Here is a 20,842-nt window from a genome sequence, read left to right on the forward strand (position 1 = left end):
TTAGATCCTGGTACTATTCCTATTTGACAATTTGAAGTTCTTACAGTACATTAACTACTACCCCTGACTTAATTGCTTCTATTGCTGTATATTCCATTATTAATTTTTGTTTTGTTTTTGTTTGTGTTTTTGGGACGCAAATAGCTGCCATCTGCCCAAATGCCCAAAACAGCTGGGCCTGGGCTGAAGGTGGAAGCTGGGAGCACAGTTAGCCTCTGGTACAGGGTCTGGGTGTCCACCACTGGATAACTGCTCATCCCAGGTTCTGTTATGCCGTGATTATCATTATTGCATATGGTCCTTACTCGTTCACCTGTATACTTACCTCCCGCGTTGCCCTTCATACTGCCCTGTATCTCTCAGCTTACGTATGTGATGGCTTTGCTTTTGTCTGAGGAATACGTTTAATCTTTGCTTTAGTGTGGGTCTGCTGGTGACATGGTCTTAGTTTCTGGTGATGATGTATATAAATAATTTGCTTGGAGGCTTTCTTGAATCTTTGGCTTGATGTCTGTCTTCAGTTGAGGGAAGCTTTTGGCCTTGACACTTTCAAGTTTTGTTTCTGTCCATTTCCTCTCTTCTTCTGGACTCCAGTTCCATGTGTGTTTGACCCATTGCCTGTACTTCTGTGTCTCGTATCCTTTCCTCTGTCCTGTTCTTGTTCTTTCTCTCTCTCTCTCTTTTTTTTCCTCTCTTTTCTACTTGCTTTCCTTTCCATGTTTCATTCTGGATATTTTCTTTCGATCCACCAGGCTGGCAGTTCTCTTCAGCCTTTTTCTTTCTTTCCCCCGTGCTCTCTGCCTTGTTCCCTGCCCCCTGTCTTCATGGCTGGTGAGAGTGAGACAGCTAGTGGACTGGGCAGCATTGTGCACCTTCAGCCATCTTTGCGTTTTAACTCAGGAGAATGACTGATGTGGGATGACGGTTATCTCGGAAGACAGTGGGAGAGACTTCACATCTCCAGACCAGTCTTCAGCTGCCTCCTCAGCCTACACCGAAGGCTGGCCTAGCCAGTTCCTGCCTTTGGAGGCTACATCCAAGGGAACTGTCTTCCCTTTCTCCAGCTGTGATAGCCCAGGAGGAAGCACAGTTCAGAGAATGCTAGTTGCTCTTCTGTCACTCACTGCTGTATTTCTTTTTTTCTTTCCTAAAGTATATTTATTTATTTGAAAGGCAGAGTTACAGAGAGAGAGGGAGATAGAGAGATCTTACAACTCATGATTCACTCCCCAAATGGCCATAATGGCTGGAGCTGGGCTGATCCAAAGCCAGGTGCCAAGAGCTTCTTTCGGGTCTCCCATGTGGGCACAGGGCCCAAAGCACTTGGGCCATTTTCCGTTGCCCATGTGGGATGCTGGCACTGCTGGTGTTTCTACCCACTATGGCACAATGCCAGCCCCATTGTTGCTATATTTCTTTTTTTTTTTCTTTTTTTTTTTTTTTTAGACAGGCAGAGTGAGACAGAGAGAAAGGTTTTCCTTCTGTTGGTTCCCCCCTAAATGGCCACCACGGCCAGTGCGCTGTGCCGATCCGAAGCCAAGAGCCAGGTGCTTTTCCTGGTCTCCCATGTGGGTGCAGGGCCCAAGCACTGGGGCCATCCTCCACTGCCTTCCTGGGCCACAGCAGAGAGCTGGACTGGAAGAGGAGCAACCGGGACAGAACCAGTGCCCCAACTGGGACTAGAACCTGGGGTACTGGCGCCGTAGGCAGAGGATTAGCCTAGAGAGCCATGGCGTCAGCCTGTTGATATATTTCTTAAAATTATCACCATCAGCACACCACAGGCCGGGAGTGCGTGCGCGCCCTCGCTTCTTCCTTTTTCTCGACTCCATCTTTGTGCTAGTGGCAAGTAGGGGCTGCAGTTCAGCCGCCAACATGCAGCTGTTTGTTTGTGCGCAGGAGCGCCACACCCTCGAGGTGACCGGCCGGGAGACGGTCACCCAGATCAAGGCTCACGTAGCCTCGCTGGAGGGCATCGCCCCCGAGGACCAAGTGGTGCTCCTAGCGGGGATGCCCCGGAGGATGAGGCCACCCTGGGCCAGTGCGGTGTGGAGGCCCTGAGCACCCTGGAAGTGGCCGGGCGCATGCTCGGAGGTAAAGTCCACGGCTCCCTGGCCCGCGCCGGCAAAGTGAGAGGTCAGACTCCCAAGGTGGCCAAGCAGGAGAAGACGACGACGGGCCGCGCCAAGCGGCGGATGCAGTACATCCAGTGCTTCGTCAACGTGGTGCCCACCTTTGGCCAGAAGAAGGGCCCCAACGCCAACTCCTAAGTCCTCTGTCATCCCGGCTCCCCAATAAAGCTGCCGCCTGGCAAAAAAAAAAAAAAAAAAATCACTATCTACCCAGAAGTTGCAGTTTCTCTTCAGCTTTTTAACATCCATTAAAACTATGTTAAATTATTTTTAATTTTTTTTAATTTGAAAGCAGAGTGAGAGGGCTGTCTTCCATCCTGGTTCACCCTCCAAATTCCTGCAGCATCCATGGGTGGACCGGGCTGGAGCCAGGAGCCATGACTCAGTTGGAATCTCCCACATGGATGGCAGTGGCCCAGGTACTTGAGCCATCAAGTGCTGCCTCCCAGTGAGCATTAGCAGGAAACTGGATTGGAAGCAGAGCTGAGACATGAGTCTAGGCTCTCAGATATGGGATGTGGACGTCCAAGCAGTGTCTTAACTACTGTGCCAGATGTCTGCTCTACGTTGAATTCTTAATGCTGACTTTTGTATTTTTAGTTCCAGACTTCCTAAATGGTTCATTTTTTACAATTTCCAGTTCTCCGTTGCAGTGCCATTTTGTCTTTGGTCCTTTGAACACAGCAGAGTGGATTTGGTATCTCCAGTAGCTGTAGTCCATGTGTGTCTTTCTATTGTACATACTAAAAAAAAAAAAAAAAAAACTTTAGCGCAGTTGTAGGTGGCTGGCAAAACTTATTTAAAGGTACAGAGATTCTTAACACACCCCTCCCCCTGTTGTTCTTATTATTAAATTTTGCTGATTATCATTTGTGCTGTAATGTCTTCTTATGTCTGCATATCTTTGCTTGTGTGCCAGAAATTATATTTGCACAATAATTTTAAAAGTAACCTGGGGATAGGATTGTATAGTCTTCCAAGGAGAATTCTGCTTCTGCCAGAGGCCTGGGGAGTACTAGCAAGCTGGAGCCAATTTCATCCAGTGTTCATGACTGACCTCATCAACAGAGAAAAGCTGCGGTTCCCAGTAGGGCCCGGCGACCTTGGTTCACTTTTAATCTCGAAGGTGCAGCACTTTGGGTACTAAACCAAAGAGTGGGCTCATCATGGAAACTGTCCCTGTAGCCTTGACATCTGACCCTCTGGAATTGCCATGCCCCTCCCTTGGAAAAGCTTGTCCTCTCCCATTCCAGCAACTTCTGTCCCATTTGCTCGCCATCAGGCAGATCTTGGATGTTCTGTGCAGCACTGTTTCTTGGCCTCTGCAGTTCAGTCGGCCTGAGTTACAGCCCAGCTTTGCTCAGTGCACGTCTCGCCCCTTCACCTTACGCTCTGCACACGTAGATGGGCCCATCTGATGAGTGGAACATACGTCAACAGTTGCATTCCTTGATTTATAAGATCGTGTGTGTGTTGAGAGAGAGAATGAATATGTTCACTGGATAAACTTTATTTATTTGAAAAGTAAAAAGAGAACTATCTTCCATTTGCTGGGTCACTCCCCCAAGTGCCCAGATGCACTGGGCCAGGTCAAAGCCAACAGGGAAATCAATCAAGGTTTCCTATGTGGGTTGAAAGAACTCAGTTACATGAGACATTACATGCTGCCTTCCAGGGTCTACACTGGCAGAACCGGGAATCAGGAGTGGGGCTCAGACTTGAATCCAAGCACTCTGAGATGTAGCTGTCCCAACTGTTTTGTTTTTTAAAGATTTGAAAGGCAGAGCATGACGGAGAGAGGGACAGTTGGCAAAGAGAGAAGTTTCCATCTGCTAGTTCATTCCCCAAATGCTGAAATGCCTGCAACAGCCAGGGTTGGGCCAGGCTGAAGCCAGGAGCCCTTGTGGGTGGCAGGGACCCAAAGACTTAGGTCATCACCAGCTGCCTTCCTAGGTGCATTAGCAGGAAGCTGGATCGGAAGTAGAGCAGCCAGAACTCAAATTGGCACTCTGCCATGGGATGTGGGGGGTCCCAGTGGTGGCTTAACCTGCTATGCCACAGCCCCCCTTCCACTCCCCCCACCCCCAGTAGTTCCCCTTCCCACCCACTTCCTTTCTGGGTTGTTTTCTTTTTCCTTATTGATCTCTAGCACTTGCTGTATTCCTGATGTTACTGAGTTACATGTTGCAGATGCTTGCTTTTGGTGTTTCACTTGTGTTTTGCCTTTAAATTATTTTTTTTTTTTTGTTTTTTTTTTTTTTTTTGACAGGCAGAGTGGACAGTGAGAGAGAGAGACAGAGAGAAAGGTCTTCCTTTTGCCGTTGGTTCACCCTCCAATGGCCGCCGCGGCCGGCGCGCTGCGGCCGGCGCACCGCACCGATCCGATGGCAGGAGCCAGGAGCCAGGTGCTTTTCCTGGTCTCCCATGGGGTGCAGGGCCCAAGCACTTGGGCCATCCTCCACTGCACTCCCGGGCCACAGCAGAGGGCTGGCCTGGAAGAGGGGCAACCGGGACAGAATCCGGCGCCCCGACCGGGACTAGAACCCGGTGTGCCGGCGCCGCTAGGCGGAGGATTAGCCTAGTGAGCCGCGGCGCCGGCCTTGCCTTTAAATTATATCTACATCATATAAAAGCTGTTGAATTAAAAAATTCAAAGCTGAATCTTCTATAGCTTTTGGCTTTTGTGTGTGTGTGTGTGTATTGTACTCGAAAGGCAGAGTGGCAGAAGGAGAGCTAGAGAGAGCTTCCGTCTGCTGGTCCCTCCCCAGATGCCCCAACCGCCTGTCTTGGGTCAGGGGCCTGGAACTCCATGCAGGATTCCCATGTGGTTGGCAGGGCCTCATTCATTGCCTCCCAGGACGCATTAGCAGGAAGCTGGATCAGAAGTAGAGCAGCTGGGGCTGGAACTTGTGACGCAGGCATCATGAGCAGCAGCATAACCTTCTGTGCCACCGTGCCTGCCCCGTTTAGGTTAGAAAGGTTTGCAGTGCACTGAGGACGTAATGAATCGCTTAGACTTCTCTTTTATACTGAATGCTTTAATTATCTTGTGACTGAATTTGCTGTATATTATACAGAATGACTTCTTGGTGAAATAAATAGCATGGGACTGTCACACGGGGGCGCGCCCAGTGCCCCTGCGTTCCCGCCTCACCGTCAGGCCCTGTCGGGGGAATGGCTCCCATACCTTGTGCCCACTCGGCGGGGAGGCTGCATTTGGTGCTGACACGACTGCACGTGCCCTGCAGTTGACTTCTGCCTCCCCCACAGGTGCAGCAGTACCGAGTCGCCATGACCGCCAAGGACTGCTCCATCATGATTGCGCTCTCCCCGTGTCTGCAGGACGCAAGGTGAGGTGCCCTGTGTGCCCTGGCCCTTGGTCTAATGGTTTTGTAGACTGGGAGGTCAAGCGGGTCCCATGTTTAGAAGCCTCCTGATGGGGCACCGTGTCTTTGGCCTGTTCGATGTCATCCGCTTACTGACTTTGCTCGCTAGAAGCTTGAAATTGTAGAATAACTCAGTGATTCTTTTATTGAGATTTTTAATAATTTCCTCTTAAAAATAATCTATTTGAGGGGCTCGCACTGTGCTGTAGTGGGTAAAGCTGCCACCCGCAGTGCCGGCATCCCACACGGGTGTCCATTCAAGTCCTGGCTGCTCCACTTCGGATCCAGCTCTCTGCTATGGTTGGGAAAGCAGTGGAAGATGACCGAAATGCTTGGGCCCCTGCACCCACGTGGGAGGCCTGAAAGAAGCTCCTGGCTTCAGATCAGCTCAGCTCTCGCAGTGCAGCCATTTGGGGAGTGAACCATCAGATGGAAGACCCCTCTCTGCGCCTGTGCCTCTCTCTAACTCTGCCATTCAAATAAATAAATCTTTTTAAAAAATAATAATCTATTTGAAAGGCAGAGAGAGGGGAGACAGAGATCTCCCACTTGCGGTTTTATTCCCCAAATCCCTGAAACAGCCAGAGTGGCCAGGCCGAAGCCAGGAACGGGGCGCTCAGTCCATTTCTCCCACTTGGGTGATTCAGTGACTTGAGCCATCCCGTGTTCCCTCCCGGGGTGCACATGAGCAGAAAGCTGAGGTCGGGAGCGGGGCCAGGACTCGAGGTCACATATTCCAGTGTGGGTTGTGCGTGCCCAAGTGGTGTCTTTTTTTTTTTTTTTTTTACAGGCAGAGTTAGAGAGACAGAAAGGTCTTCCTTTTTCATTGGTTCACCCCTTAAGTGGTCGCTATGACTGGTGCATTGCGGCTGGTGTGCTGTGCCAATCCGAAGCCAGGAGCCAGGTGCTTCCTCCTGGTCTCCCATGTGGGTGCAGGGCCCAAGCAACTGGGCCATCCTCCACTGCCCTCCTGGGCCACAGCAGAGAGCTGGACTGGAAGAGAAGCAACCAGGACTAGTACCCGGCGCCCCAACCGGGACTAGAACCTGGGGTGCCGGCACCCCAGGCGGAGGATTAGCCTAGTGAGCCACGGCGCCAGCCCCAAGTGGTGTGTTAACCACTATGCTAAACTACTGACTTTATTTTATTATATTCTAAGAAAACACCCTGCGGGCTTAGAAGCATTATAGAGTATATATACCTTTCACAAGAAAGCCCAGTCTGGGTCTAGGCTCTGAGCTGAGATGGCTCGGGCCCCCATTTTTTTTTTTTTTTTAAAAGATTGATTTATTTGAAAGAGTTCCACAGAGAGAAGGAGAGGCAGAGACAGAAAGGTTTTCTATCCGCTGGTTTACTCCCCAGTTGGCCACAATGGCCAGAGCTGCGCTGATCTGAAGCCAGGAGCTTCCCCCGGGTCTCCCACGCGGGTGCAGGGACCCAAGGCCTTGGGCCATCCTCCACTGCCATCCCAGGCCATAGCCGAGAGCTGGATCAGAAATGGAGCAGCCGGGACTTGAACTGGTGCCCATATGGGATGCTGGCACTGCAGGCAGTGGCTTTACCTGCTATGGCACAGTGCCGGCATCCCCCGTGGGTCTTGTTCCTGGCCTTCCACCAGGTAAGTAGGATGTGTCCACTGTCATGTTCGGAACTCTCTTACAATGAGTTCACTGTTCTCCCTCCTCTCTGCTGACCTCCACTGTTTTTGTGCAGTCCTCTTTGCTTTTGTAGGAATTCGGGATGCGTCTGGTAATGCTCCCATCATAATCAGACTTCAGAGGTGAGACTCTTCATGGTGCATTCACCAGGCTCGCTCCCGGGTCAGAAGGACCTTGGTCTACCCATTTTCCTGATACTTTTGAATCAAGCAGCGCCTGGGAATCCTGTTAGCCGGCAGGCACAGACCTGCCCACTTGGCAGTGTGAACTCCTGAGCACACGCACGGAGGGCACAGCACTAGAAAAGGCTGGGCCTCCTGCCGCCCCCCAGGTGCACCCTCCCTTCCCACTGTGCTGAGCTGTGAGGAGGCCTTCGCGGTCAGGCCATTGCCTCCAGTGCCTGCACATCCGTCTCGTGGTGCCAGGGATGTGACGGGGACAGCTGAGGGCCCAGAGCCCTCAGCACACCCTGGACCAACTGCCTGGCGGAAATGAAGGTGCTGGAAGGGGCGAGGAGAGCGTGTCTGGAAGGGTCCGGTGCCGCAAGTCCCCGTCAGACTGGGGCCTGGGGATTGTCACCCACCGGCCATCGGACCTGGTCTCTCCCAGCAGAGACGGTGTCTCAGGCAGACTCTAAAACCGAACAGGGAACGACTAGTGGCATGGGAGCGACCTGCTGGGACAGCCAGGCCCCTGGATGTGATGCTGGTGTGGAGGGTGGGCCAGGCTGACTTCTCCCTTTAACCTTGTCAGGTTGGTCAGGCTATGAGGGGAAGAGGTTGGAGTAAAAGGAGCCCCTCACTCACGGGGCGTGGCTTTAGGGTTCCTGGGATTTCATTTCTAGGAGCTTGTATCTGACTCCCCAGAGGCCCCAGAGCTGTGTATCAGTGTGTTTTGTAGCAGGATTTTGATTAGAAATCTGAAAGTATTTTAATGTGTGAAATAAGGAAAAGGTTGGAAAGTGTGCAGTTGCTATTTTGTGTGTTTTTTGCCTTGTAACATTTTATTCTGAGCATTTCCCCACGTTCAGTTTTTATAAGCACTGATAATAGTTTTATTATAATCTTAAAATGTGAAATGTTTTGAAGTGTCCACAGGAGGGGGCTTTGGAAAGTTTACAGAAAATGCGTGTTGCTGCCATTCCACTTTTCTGTGAACTTTCTGAATGCCTCTTATATAGGCATCTGTGTTTGAAAAAGCTTGCCAGTGGCAGGCGTTATAGTGTGGTACATAAAGTGTTACAGTGTAGAGTGCTGGTTCGAGTTCCACTCCTCTGCTTCTGATACAGCTTGCTGCTAGTGGGCCTGGAAAGCAGTGGAAGATGGCCCAAGTCCTTGGGTTCCTGCCACCCATGTGGGAGACACAGATGGAGTTCCTGGCTCCTGGCTTTGAGCTGGCCACCCCTGGCTGTTGTAGGCATTTGGGCATTTGTTTGTTGCAGGCATAGCAAGCCAGCAGATGGAAGATTTTCTCTTTCTCTCTCTCACTGCGTTTGAAATATTTTTTAAAAGGAAAAACAAACTCTTGCCAGTTGAATGTGAACCTTAGATCTTGGGGAAGTTAAGTCTATGGAAGTATAGAATTCTGTGGACCAAGTTGAAGAGGGATGGGAGACCTTAAAAATCTGAGAAAGAGGGGCTGGTGCTGTGGCTCACTTGGTTGGTCCTCCGCCTGCGGTGCTGGCATCCCACATGGGCACCGGGTTCTAGTCCCGGTTGCTCCTCTTCCAGTCCAGCTCTCTGCTGTGGCCCGGGAAGGCAGTGGAGGATGGCCCAAGTGCTTGGGCCCTGCACCCGCATGGGAGACCAGGAGGAAGTGCCTGGCTCCTGGCTTCGGATCAGTGCAGTGCACCGGCCATAGCAGCCATTTGGGGGGGGTGAACCAACGGATGGAAGACTTTTCTGTCTCTCTCACCGTCTATAAAGCTACCTGTCAAATAAATAAGTAATCTTTAAGAAAAAGCCTGAGAAGGAAAAGTGGGCCCAGCCTTGGGAAGTGGCCTCAGCTGCTGAGGTCCTTTCTCAAGGTGAGTGCAGGGACTGGGGCTGAGGCCTGGGGCCCACGTTCCAGAGTGGAGGGCAGATGTGGCGTGAGTGGGGACAGGCTAGGGGCGAGCATGTCAGGGTAGCAGGTTGATGCCTGTTGCGTTTGCTTTCCCAGGAGGCCACTGTCAAGTGGATGGAGTGACAAGACCCCTGTCTCCCTACCCCTGGGGTGGCTCAAACTCCTTGGAGGGAAGGGCTTGTAGTGGCTGTGTGTGGCCTCAGGGTGATGGGGGGAAACCCAAACACAGTTGAGTGTGGGATTTGCGAGTTGTCTGTGCATCCTAGAAACACACAGTACACCTGAGACTAAGTTTAGAACTGTGAACTTTAATTTAATCCCATCACATCCCTAAAATAAAGGCTTCTCATGCTCTGCCCTGTTTCTCTTTGTTACCCTTCCTGTGGCTGCAGACACATTGGGATTTGGGAACTGCGCCCAGGCCTCTTGTCCCCAGCTCCCCTTGACTTCCTGTTCCCAAACAGTGTGGCGGTGGCTTGGGCTTCTCTGCCCCTTGGTGTCCTTGGGGGCCCCTGGGGCCCCTGGCTACCCTCCCAGCTGGCGAGTGCTCGAAGGTCAGCTGTCCAGATGGGGACAAGGCCCCTGCAGCGCTAAGCTCGCCCATGCCCAGTAGCTAAGGCTGCTGGAGGTCCCTGGGAGCTCCCCCTAGTGTCAGCAGAAAAGCCTTTTGACGTCAGGCCGGCGTGCACTGGCGGCTGCCCCAGGCCCGTGCGAGCTTACGGTGAGCAGGGTGGTTGGCCCTCCCCAGGGCTGTCTTTATACCTGTTGACTTGTTGGGGGGTGCACTGAGGTGTCCTGTAAGGTACACAGCAGGGGTGGGTTCAGCCTGGTAGTTAGGATGACTGTATCCTGCACCAGAATACATGGTGTGATGACCGCCTCCAGTTCCTGCTTCTTGATAATGCAGACTTGTTGGGAGGCAGTGGTGATGTAATGGACGGCTCACGTAATGGATGCCTTCCACCCAGGTGGGAGACCAGGATTGCTTCCCTGGCTTTGGCCTGTCCCAGCTCTGGCCATTGTGGGCATTTGGGGTATGAACCAGTGAAAGGGAATTCCCTCTCTTTCAAACAAGTAATTTTTGAAAGTAAATAAAATGCACAGTCCTTGTCATGGGCCAGAGATTTGGCCACTCTAGCCCAGCCCAGTTGCACTGAGCCCAGATTTCTGGCCTCGGGCTGCGTGGGCCAGGATGAGCCACCTTTGCCTTCTGGCTGCCGGAGGCAGACTGCAGGCCTTCACAGACTCCTGAGTTACTTGCTCTTCTCTGCTGCTCAGGAGGGAGTAGTGACCCCGTAGCTGCGGCAGGAAGTCAGTTTTCCCTGTAAACAGATCTGGAGCAGGAGTGGAGTGCGTGCAGCTGTGGAACAGCACTGTTGAAACAGGCGCGTGCGTGTTCACTGCACTCCTCTCCCGGGCAGGAGCTTTTGAAACTTGGGTTTGTTTTTTTCTTTTTCCTTTTTAAAGTGATTTCTAAATCTAGAAGAGTGTAATAAGCATGGACCAGAACCTGAGAATACTTCTCTGAGCCAAACTGAATTTATATAATCTATTTAGCCAATCTCTTGAATGTTGCCTGTATGCCGAGTGTTTAGAGCAGAGTGGGACACACAGAAATCTCAGTGCAGATTCAGAGTGAATCTGAAAGTGCTTCTGAGTATATTTTGTTACGAGCACATGACTATTCTGATGTTTATAAAAGCCGCAGAACTAAGCCCTGAGAAGATACAGAGCATTGGAGATAGCGTTTGAGAACAAAGCTTGACACCAGATCCCTTTCTGCAAACGGGAGAAGCATGGAGGAGCCCGGCTCTCAGAGAGGTCTGTTCCTGACATCTCACCCACTCGCCTGCGGAGTGGCCACATCCACTTCTTCTTAGGTTTTGTAATACTTGGCTCACGATGAAGTGACTTTCTCAGGGTTCGTTTATATCACTGGGATGTGGGGAATATCACTCATGTTCTCTGCAGGATTGCTTTTCTGGCTAATCCTTTAACCCCGTCTCGCCTGGTTTGGAGTCACCGTAGGCACTACCTGCTGGTGTGCGTGGCTGGCGTGGGACGAGGGCACTTGGCAGTTGTGTGCATTCTCAAGTTGCGTTTCTACTTGCAGCTCTGATCAGAGGCTCGTGGTCCCCTCGTCGAGGTCTCAGCTCGCCTTCTCCGTGTCTGTGCTGGACCTCGACCTCAAGCCCTATGAGAGCATTCCTCACCAGTACAAACTGGACGGCAAGATAGTCAGCTTCTACTCAAAGACTGTGCATGCCAAAGACGACACGGTGATGTCGACGCGGTTCAAGGAGAGCGAGGACTGCACGCTGGTTCTCCACAAGGTCTAACTCCTTCCCTGGCGTGTCTCTGAAACTTGAACACAGACTGTGAAGGTTGAATGCTAGAGCTGTTTTCTGTTGCGTTGGGTGACTTTGGTTGTGACTCTTTTTGCATTTAACCCCCGCTCAGGTGGGTTGCCTCTGGGAGGTGTAGAATGGAAGAGCACTAGGAACATCTGACAGGACTAGGAATGTAGGACGTGAGCGCTGTGTCCCAGGAAGCTGCTGCTCATGGTCTTAAAATGGAAGTGTCCGTTACGCCCTGGGAAGACGTTCTGGGTGGTTCTTTCTTCCACCTGGGGGCTCACGTCTAATTCTCTGATGCAGAAAGCCTTATCCTAAGACCCAAGGTTTGGATCTCCTACCACCAGACTCCTAACTTAGAAAACTTGAATTGTCACGAGCATCCTACCGTTTGGACTTTAAGGAAACATGGATACTACTGGAACGTCCCTCTCTGAGTCCTTGGTCACTTTCTCAATGCAAGCCACACGTGGGCACAGTGCAGGGCGTGCCCGGGGGTGGTGTGAGCCGCCTAGACTCGGGTCCCTGTGGAGGTGCCGACGCCCGTGGCTCCGTGGCAGGTCGGCAAGGAGCAGAGACTCAGGTCAGGATGGACACCACTCCGCGTGAGCACTGTTTTTCCTTCACGGTTCTCTTTCGGGGGAGGCAGGCTTGCTTTCCCACCTGAAGTTGCTGCTGTAGAGGTGGGGGCAGAGCTGTCACTTGCCGAGCTGCTGGGGCAGGAGTGCCCGACTCTGGTGTGCTGGGGTCAAGGAATGGGGTTCCCCTTCTCCCACCTCACACCCTCTCCTGGGTTTGCCTTGAGCTATGCCGGGTGTGTGGGCCCATGGCCTTGTCCCCATCAGGCTGCCGAGGGCCCCACTTCCAGAAGGGAAGTGATGTGTGGCTGGTGCCGAGAGGGTTCTCGGGGTGGGGCGGGGGGTCGCTGAGTGTGCCCGGCTGCTATGAAACCGTAGGGAATCCTGGCTTCAGTTTTTTATTCTATGGTAGCTTGTACAGACCGATTATTTATATCATCATTTTGAGGGACAAATGAAGGCTTATTGTAACATAATATTAGCAAAACCATGGAATTGTATGAAAATACTACATGAGAAATAAGGAAAATATTTTGATGATTGTAAATTTTTGTGGGAAGTTTGTGATAACTTGAGAATTACACTTGTTTGAATCAAGCCAACTCTTCTAGAATTTATTGTCCAGTTCTGCCGTAATGTTTACTTCTAATTTTGGTCTGCACTTGGAGATGCAAAAAGATTATTTATACATTAAGACACTTTTACTGTTTTCTTCTGATTTCAAGTGGCGGCATCTCCTGTGTGCCGGCCTCGGGTCACGTACGCAGGGAAGGAGAAGGCTGTTACTGCTCACCTGGGGCTGCGACAGCCTGGGTTTGTGTGCGCACACGAGCGAGCAGCCCTGTGCTGGGGGTGGCCTGGGGGTGGCCTGGGCTGCAGCTTGCTGCCTCGCAAGGGGCCCCGCCCTGGCTGAATACACGAGGCTTCTTGGAGAGGGAGAGGGAGAAGTAGATGTGGCTCCCCGACATTGGGGGCTCAGCTCCCCAGCTGCCACCGATCCTAACAGCCTTACAGTGGGTGGCCGAGGGCTTCATCTTGTGCTGATGAGACATTCAGACATTGTGGTGGGTCCCCCCCCCCCCCCCGTAACCAAGGCCCATATTGAGAGGAACCATGTAGCCAGCACTGTTTTAAAGCTAAAGCCCCCCCCACGCCCCCCTTTTTTTTTTTTGGTGGAAGACCAAGAGGAGGGATTAGCTGAGGAATGCTGTCCCTTGCACCAGGACCCACACAGAGGCTGGGTGTGGCTCCCGGGGCTACAGAGAAATGTTTCAGAAATGAGGTTCCATCTGCAGCTGCTGGCAGAGCCCTAGGTGGCGGAGCGAGGGGGCAGCCGCTTCTCCGCGGCAGATGTGTGAGGCCCCCCCCCCGCCCCCAATCCAAGGATGGACAGCTGCTTTTGCCATATTTTCCTAAAACATTTTACTGTATATACCATTTCTGGCCTTTTGTACTTAACATAGCTGCATTTACTTTTCATGTCATGAAAGTTTACATAATGTGCCATTAGTGCATAGACAGCATTTTCTAAGGGTGTGGTTTCTAAGTGGAAAATAGCAAGTGTTTATGCTCAAGTGCGGCACCAGATCCCTACCGGGTCGCAGTCAGGAGTTAGTGGTTCTCTGCGCAGAGCAGTCTGATGAGGCTTTCCAGAGCAGCTTCTATCCCCAGCACCCTGAGCAGCGATCTGAAGCTGAGGGGCGCCGTCTCTACGACTCTGCTTTTGTCCAGCTTAAGGGCTGTAAAGAAAACATAAACTGGGTGAGAACTGTCAAGGTGCAGCCGCACTAAGTCCTCCCCTCCTCCCGACTGGCCTCGCGGAGTGGGGAGTGCTGGACACTGATGGGGGGTGATCCTCTTACTTTTTATCGATACAGAATTTTTAAAGAAACTGATGTACGAAGTACAGTAATGAGACTTCTGATTCTTTCCACGTAAAAGCACGTGAAACAGGCATGCGGCTTTCTTGGGTCTCTGAGAATCGCCCAGAACTGCACGCAGAGTTCCTACCTCTCTGCGGGACTTGGGTGAGAAGATCCAGCTTGGGTGACACTTTTCCTTCTTCGTCTATTTGAATCCTCCAAACAATTACTAACTCAAACCTGAAAAAGAGGCACGGACATGTCACTAAGTTTTTGACGTCTATTAACAGATGACTCCTCAGCAGCTGGCTTCCGCCTGTCCTCAGAGGAAGACAGGGCGTGGTGAGACCCACTGCAGGTGGGAGCAAGGCCACGCTGAGATACGCCTACAAGGAGGGGCCCAAGGGAAAGGCAGGGCTTACCAGGGCTGTGGAACTTCCGGCCCTTGGGCCAAATGAGGCCAACAAAGTCATTTGGTGTGGCCCTGCCAAGGCAACCACAGGCCATACTTGAAATTCAGTAAATCTGTAGCAGGCTAGTATTTTTCCCCCCAATAACAATTTGAAAGTCACAGTTACAGAGAGAGAGAGGGAGGGAGGGAGGGAGGAAGATCCTTCCTCTGCTGGTTCCTTCCCCAGATGGTCACAGTGGCCAGGGCGGGGCCAGGCTGAAGGCAGGAGCCTCATCTGAGTCTCCTATGAGGGTGGCAGGGGTGCACACACTTGGGCCACCTTCTGCTGCTTTTCCCAGGCCATTAGCAGGGAGCTGGATTGGAAGTGGAGCAGCCGGGACACAGTCCAGTGCTTATATGGGATGCTGGCATTGTAGACAGCAGCTTTAACTGCTATGCCACGATGCTGGCCCCAATAGGCTAAATTTTTAATTTTGTATGACCTGTGAATGACGTTATAAATACACAGATGGCCCTTGGCAGAAAAAAGGGTCCCTACCTTTAAAGACCACTGGGAGCTTTTGAATAATCTGGCATCAACAAAAACCTGAACAGAAACCCCCCGTGGCCCAGGAATTTCATTTCTAGGAAGTTTATGAACAGAGTGCCGGGAGAAATGAAGAGGAATGAGGAACCCAAATTCAGAGAGACGTTATGGGTGTTCATCACTGGAGGAGAGCAGAGAAGTGAATGACACTGCACTTGACAAAGGCTGCAGGCCAGCATACCACGGTAAGGTTGAATACAGACGTGTCCAGGCATTCACCTGAAGTCACCAAGCACACATAGGTGGACGTGCAACATGTCACAGAAGGGAATAAAATGAAGGCCTGGGACACAGAACCGTGGCTTGGGCAGCACGGAGGCCAGGATGGGAAGCGGCGCTGTGGGAGCCATGGACCTGACTCCCCTCTTCCTCCTACAGCTCAGCTCTCTGGAGCTCGCCCCACCTCCCCCCTTCTTCCCTTCCACACATACCTCCATGTTATCCTGGCTTCCCTTCACTGGCCCCTCAGGACCCCACAGAACGTCACCCCCATGCCCAGCCGCACCCCGCACTGGCACACACGTGTGACGGCGCGAACTCCTCAGCTGGGTAGTTGACGTTTCTGTGGTGTGGAACCCTGTCTAACGGGGACACGGGGTCGGGGGCCTGGGCACTCACCCTGGCCGGCTGGCACTGCAGATGCTCATGCAGCGGGAGCAGGCGCCCTCTGGGAGCCGCACGGTGTCTGGGTACTTCTCCTGTGTGGGAGAGGAAATGGTTAAGGTCAGACGTGGTGGGGAGGGGGCAAGAGACTGATGCGGGGCAGCTGTTCCAGGGGACTGCTGAAAATTGGAGGAGAACCCCTGTAAGGCCTCTCCTCCGTTCCCGTCAGTCTCTTCCATGCACTGTTTGCTGGTGGTCCTCACTGGCTAATGTGGTGTTGTGTACCACCCATTCTAGGACTTCCTTTTTTTTTTTTTAAGATTGATTGATTGATTTGAAATGCAGAGGTAGAGACAGACAGATCTTCCATCTGCTGGTTTACTCCCCAGATGGCCTCAATGGCTGCAGCTGGGCCAATCTGAAGCCAGGAGTTTCTCTCGGGTCTCCCACGAGGGTACAGGAGCCCAAGCAGTTGGGCCATCTCCCACTGCTTTCCCAGGCTCATTAGTGGCAGTAGATGAACCAGTGCCGCTATGGGATACCAGCACTGCAGACGGCAGCTTAACCCCATATGCCACAGCGCCAGCCCCCATTCTAGGTCTTTCTGCTACCATAAGGCCTCCAGGCTCCCGGGACTGCTACGTCCTCCAAAACTAATGTCTGCAGTGACCATACAACTTTGTTCCAATTTTACCAGTGTTTCCCCTGTCCTATCTGGATGGGACTCCTCAGCCTGTCTCCCAGGACCCCACACTGATGTCTGCTGTGCTCCTTGCTGTGAGTGACTTTATCAGAGAGCTTTAGCATCTGACCATGAAAAGCCCAGATGGTATCCTGCCCAAGCACCTAGCCTGTGCCACACCAGTGCGAAGAAAAATACTGGAAGAGCCAGCTTCACAGTGATACGTGCACCACGTTATACTGTAAAGTGTCCTCGGACCGGGAGACAAAGTGGAACTTCGCTGATTTCTAGTCCTGCACCTTCAGGTAGCGTTGGCTCCCCGACGTGGTAGGACAGTTGTGGATGTGCGTGGCCCCTTCACAATGTGTGCAGTGGAAACCTGGGCCCGATGCTCCAGTCAGATGCAAGCCCTGCCATGACCCTGGGGGCACAGCAAGGTGCAGCTGCACCCCATGCCAGTTGCAGCCCTTGAGTAAGGGGCAGGGTTTGGAACCTGGGGCAGAGCCTTGAGTCTGCAAGCCCTAACTGGATTGAACCAGCTTAGCTGCACCAAGTGAGGTTGTGTGGGGACAAGGACGTGTCACAGCTTTCAGAGGAACCAGCCCCATCAGTGCGGGACGCCAGGGCTGCCAGCACCCCACGCGAGGATGCCAAGAGGGTGAGCACAGCCAGACACCACGTGCAGGGGGCCTGGTGTAAGCTTACAGAATCACTGATTCCAACCCAACGGTTTTTATGAGAAAATGTATACCTAAGTGACTGAGTGGAAAGTGCGGGTTGACTGCTAAACCCCAGGCTCTTCTAAATTAATAACAACTGCAGGAGGAAAGCAGCGAGCTTGTGGACGTGGCAGTGCGGCCTCCAGGCTGTGCTTGGCCCCGGCGTGTGGGACCCGGCTGGGGCTGCTCGGCTTGGGCCGACTCCAGCGTGGGCCCAAGGCTTGGCCCCCAAGCACAGGGAGCCGGTCTCCCGTCCCCAGGCCCCTCCTCGTGACAAGAGGAGGGTAGAAATTAGAGGCTTTCACCAAAAATTACACTCCTTTGTAGCTTTTAAAATAAAGACTGAAGTAGAAACGCGGACATTGGGAAGCTGCCAGGCAGTTGGGCCTGTGTTTGTGGAGAACTTTTTTAGGGTTTGTGTGAAAAGTTTCTTTATGTAAATTAGTAATGCTGCTCCATTCACTCACCGGGAACCTCAGCTATTCTGAGTGCCGTGGGGCAGAGCCGGGTTCGCACTGATACGTGCACCACGTTGCACTGTAAAGTGTCCTTGGACAGGGAGATAAGTGGCACTTCGCCGATCTCTAGTCCTGCACCTTTAGGTAGGGACCCAAGGCTGAGGGACAGCCCAAGTGTGGTGCTGATCTCTGGACTCACTGACGGAGGCCCCAGGGCCTGGCCCCGAGGAGGCTCCCGCGCCCTCACTGTCCTTCCTCAGTCTGTGGTTGTGGCAATGATGCAGGTGGGCTTGGGGCACCTGGCATCAGGTCAGCACATCCTAAAAGTGACATAAAATGCCACACGTTACTGTATCTGACACTGACAGAAGATGACCACGTCTTCAAGAAAGAGCTAAGGTGGACACACTGCTAATGCAGAGAAACATGTAATGTATTTTAGAATACTTTCCATAAAAACATTGACATTAAAAAGGGTTAATGGAAAAATTAATAAACCTAATCTGGGAAGCAGTTTAGATAACGTCACATTTTGGTGCCAGTACAACAAATGCCCAGAGAAGTCAGGCACCTGGCTGGACTCTGGTGGGCCAGTCTTGGACCTGGGGCTCGTAGTGCTCCTGGGTGAGTGAGGCTGCCACCAGCACTCGGAAAGCGGACGCTAAGTTTCCGCTTCCGCTGGTGTCTCCAGGAAGGCTGCCAGGCCTCCTGGTGCGCGCTGTCCAGTGGGCAGGCCCTGGGGCTTCCCCTCCAGCGCCCGGCCAGCCGGCACAGGAAGGCTGCTCCCTGAGGAATGCCTGGCCAAGCGCTGGTGGGCGTGCCTGCGTGTTTACGCAGCTGCTTGCCATATGCGTTCGAGGACCCTCGGGGTGGTGTGCGTAGCTGCAGGAATGCTGGCAATTCGATGCTCAGCCCCACCTGCATCCCCGACACTGCGGTGCGGGGTGCAAGCCTGCAGGGGACTGCACTTGTGGGAGCCTTGCAGACACCAGCCCTGTTGTCGGTATCCGTCAGAGGAGGAACGACCCTAGCACCCCTCCACTCACCCTGAGTCCCTCCCCGGGTGTCTACGCGTTAGTTAATTCATCTTGCTTTCAGCATTTTACGCGTTAGTTAATTCATCTTGCTTTCAGCATTTTCCCAAAGTCTGGCTGATTCAAACACTTTAAAAACTGAGGTTAAGTCATGCAACAAAATCACTCCTTTGAAGTCTGTAACTGAGTGGGTGAACTCACACCGCGGGGCAGCCACCACTGCTTTCTAACTCCAGAACATATGCATCGCCCTGTAAAGAGACCTGAACCCTTTAGCTGCTGCCCCCAATCCCCTCCACCATAAGCCACCATGAATCTGTCTCCCTAGATCGCCCTAGTCTAGACATTGCACACACAGTCACAGAATGTGTGACTGGCTTCTTTCACTTAGCGTGTTTCCAAGGCTCATCCCTATTGTAGCATGGATCAGTCCTTTGTTCCTTTATATTGCCAGGTAACATCACGCCGTATGGGTGGAGACTGAAATACGTACCCCGCGTTTTGTTTTTCAGTTCATGAACTAATGGACACTTCACTGGGAATGAGGCCAGGAACATTTGTGTGCAAGTCTTTGTGTGTTACATGTGTTTTCACTTTCTCTTGAAATATACCTAGGAGTGGAACGGCCAACTCAAATTACAGACTCTGACCTTCGGGAATGGACATGCTTTCCCCCACAGTGGCTGCGCTGTTTTCATAGTCCCGTCAGCAGCACAGGGCAGTTCCAGCGCTCCACATCCTCACCAACAGTTACTACCCTTCTCCTCTTTTAAAAAATTATTGCCATCCTTGGGGCCAGTGCTATGGTGCAGTAGGCTAATCCTCTGCCTGCGGCGCCAGCATCCCATATGGGCGCCGGTTCTGGTCCTGGTTGCTCCTCTTCCCATCCAGCTCTCTGCTATGGCTTGGGGTGGCAGTGGAGGATGGCCCAAGGCCTTGGGCCCCTGCACCCATGTGGGAGACCCAGGGGAAGCTCCTGGCTTCAGATTGGCGCAGCTCTGGTCATTGTAGCCATCTGGGGAGTGAACCAGCAGACAGGAGACCTTTCTCTCTGTCTCCCCCCTCTCACTGTCTGAAACTCTACCTCTCAAAAAATTATTGCCACCCTCATGGGTGGGAGGTAGTATCTCACTCTGGGATTTCCCGTTTCATTTTTAAAGACTGATTTATTTGAAAGGCAGAGTGACAGGGATTCTCCATCTGCTGGACTGCTCCCCAAATACATGCAACAGTGAGGGCTGGATCAGGCTGAAGCCAGGGTTCTGGAACTCTTTAAGTGGGCCTCCAGTGTGGCCAGGAAGGACCCAAAGTCCCTGTTTTTTATTTTTAATCTGAGTCCTCATTTGCTGCCTTCCAGGTACATTAGCCAGAAGCTGTTTTTGAGAGCTAGCCTGGTTCAGAGACAGGAAGGTGCGGGAGGGCCCTGTGGGGTAAAGGAAACCTGACTGGCAAGACGCGCCCCAGACAGCTCAGGACGCGGCACTGGCTTAGCTGACGATCTGTATGTGGAGAGTGAACCTCATTGCCTGCCTCAAGCCATACCTAAGGATTTCCTCAAATGTCTCAGATATAAATGAAAGAGCTAAAACCATCAAACCTCTGAAAGAAGGCATAGGGAGAACTCTGCAAAACAAGTCAACCAAAGATTTCTCAGATACAAAACAAAAAGCCTTGACCACAGAGAAAGATAAATTGGCTAACTGATAAATTGACTTCATCAAAATTTGAAACTACTGCTTCTAAAAGCCAGTATATATAGAGAGAAATTTCAAGGCCAGCATTAGAGTGAATACGTAAGTGACACGTACAGGTCAGTAATAAGGTGACTCAATTTAAAATAATGGGCGCAGGCTTTAACGCCGCTCAGTATTGGAGTCGGCCCTGTGGGGGTCCTGGTTGTCTGCGGGGATGCCTGCCTGACACTGATGCATCGAGAAATGGAGGTGAGGATGTGGGGTCAAAGGCACAGGCGTTCCTAAAGCACCCTTGCTGGGAGACGCTGGGGTACACACGCACGGTCCGAGCAAGAGGAGAAACTGCTGCTTCTACCCAGTGTGGGGAGGAGAGGTCCACTGAAGACCAAGGCCAGGTGGGGCTGAAAGGGAGTGGATAGGGGTTGGCAGCAAGCTGAGGGCACTGGCTGGGGTCTGACAGACACAGCAGCCCAGGCTGGGAGGCAGGGGCCACACACCCAGACGCTCAGCCTGGGCCAGGAAATGAGAGGGTGACAGGTTGTTGGGGAGTCTGGGGGAAGGCACAGGCCCTACGCTGGGTGGGACAGAGGGGGTGAGAGCTGGAGTTGGGAGGGGAACGG

General features: G+C 52.3%; 2 protein-coding genes and 1 pseudogene across 4 annotated transcripts in view; 2 read left to right on the forward strand and 1 right to left on the reverse strand.

Moving 5' to 3' along the window:
- The window catches only part of IPPK (inositol-pentakisphosphate 2-kinase), a 64,471-nt gene extending 51,702 nt beyond the window's left edge, over positions 1-12,769 (forward strand). Inside the window, exons 12-13 of the mRNA XM_002708226.5 lie at positions 5,403-5,482; positions 11,354-12,769. Of these exons, the coding sequence (XP_002708272.3) occupies positions 5,403-5,482; positions 11,354-11,579 (306 nt within the window). The 3' untranslated portion in view covers positions 11,580-12,769. The remainder of the gene's footprint in view (positions 1-5,402; positions 5,483-11,353) is intronic.
- CENPP (centromere protein P) overlaps positions 1,413-20,842 on the reverse strand; it is a 252,206-nt gene continuing 232,776 nt past the window's right edge. The window contains exons 6-9 of one of the 3 annotated variants that reach the window (XM_008256885.4): positions 15,651-15,730; positions 14,183-14,274; positions 13,767-13,911; positions 1,413-2,307 (exon numbers count right to left, since the gene is read on the reverse strand). In XM_008256885.4, the coding sequence (XP_008255107.2) occupies positions 13,784-13,911; positions 14,183-14,274; positions 15,651-15,730 (300 nt within the window). In that variant the 3' untranslated portion in view covers positions 1,413-2,307; positions 13,767-13,783. Of the gene's footprint in view, positions 2,876-13,569; positions 13,912-14,182; positions 14,275-15,650; positions 15,731-20,842 lie in introns of those variants that run through there. The other 2 variants (XM_002708177.5, XM_070050272.1) reach the window with 2 other exon arrangements.
- Positions 1,876-2,270, forward strand: LOC100351464 (ubiquitin-like protein FUBI pseudogene; annotated as a pseudogene).

The sequence above is a fragment of the Oryctolagus cuniculus genome, chromosome 1, assembly GCF_964237555.1.
Source record: "Oryctolagus cuniculus chromosome 1, mOryCun1.1, whole genome shotgun sequence".
NCBI lineage: Eukaryota > Metazoa > Chordata > Mammalia > Lagomorpha > Leporidae > Oryctolagus > Oryctolagus cuniculus.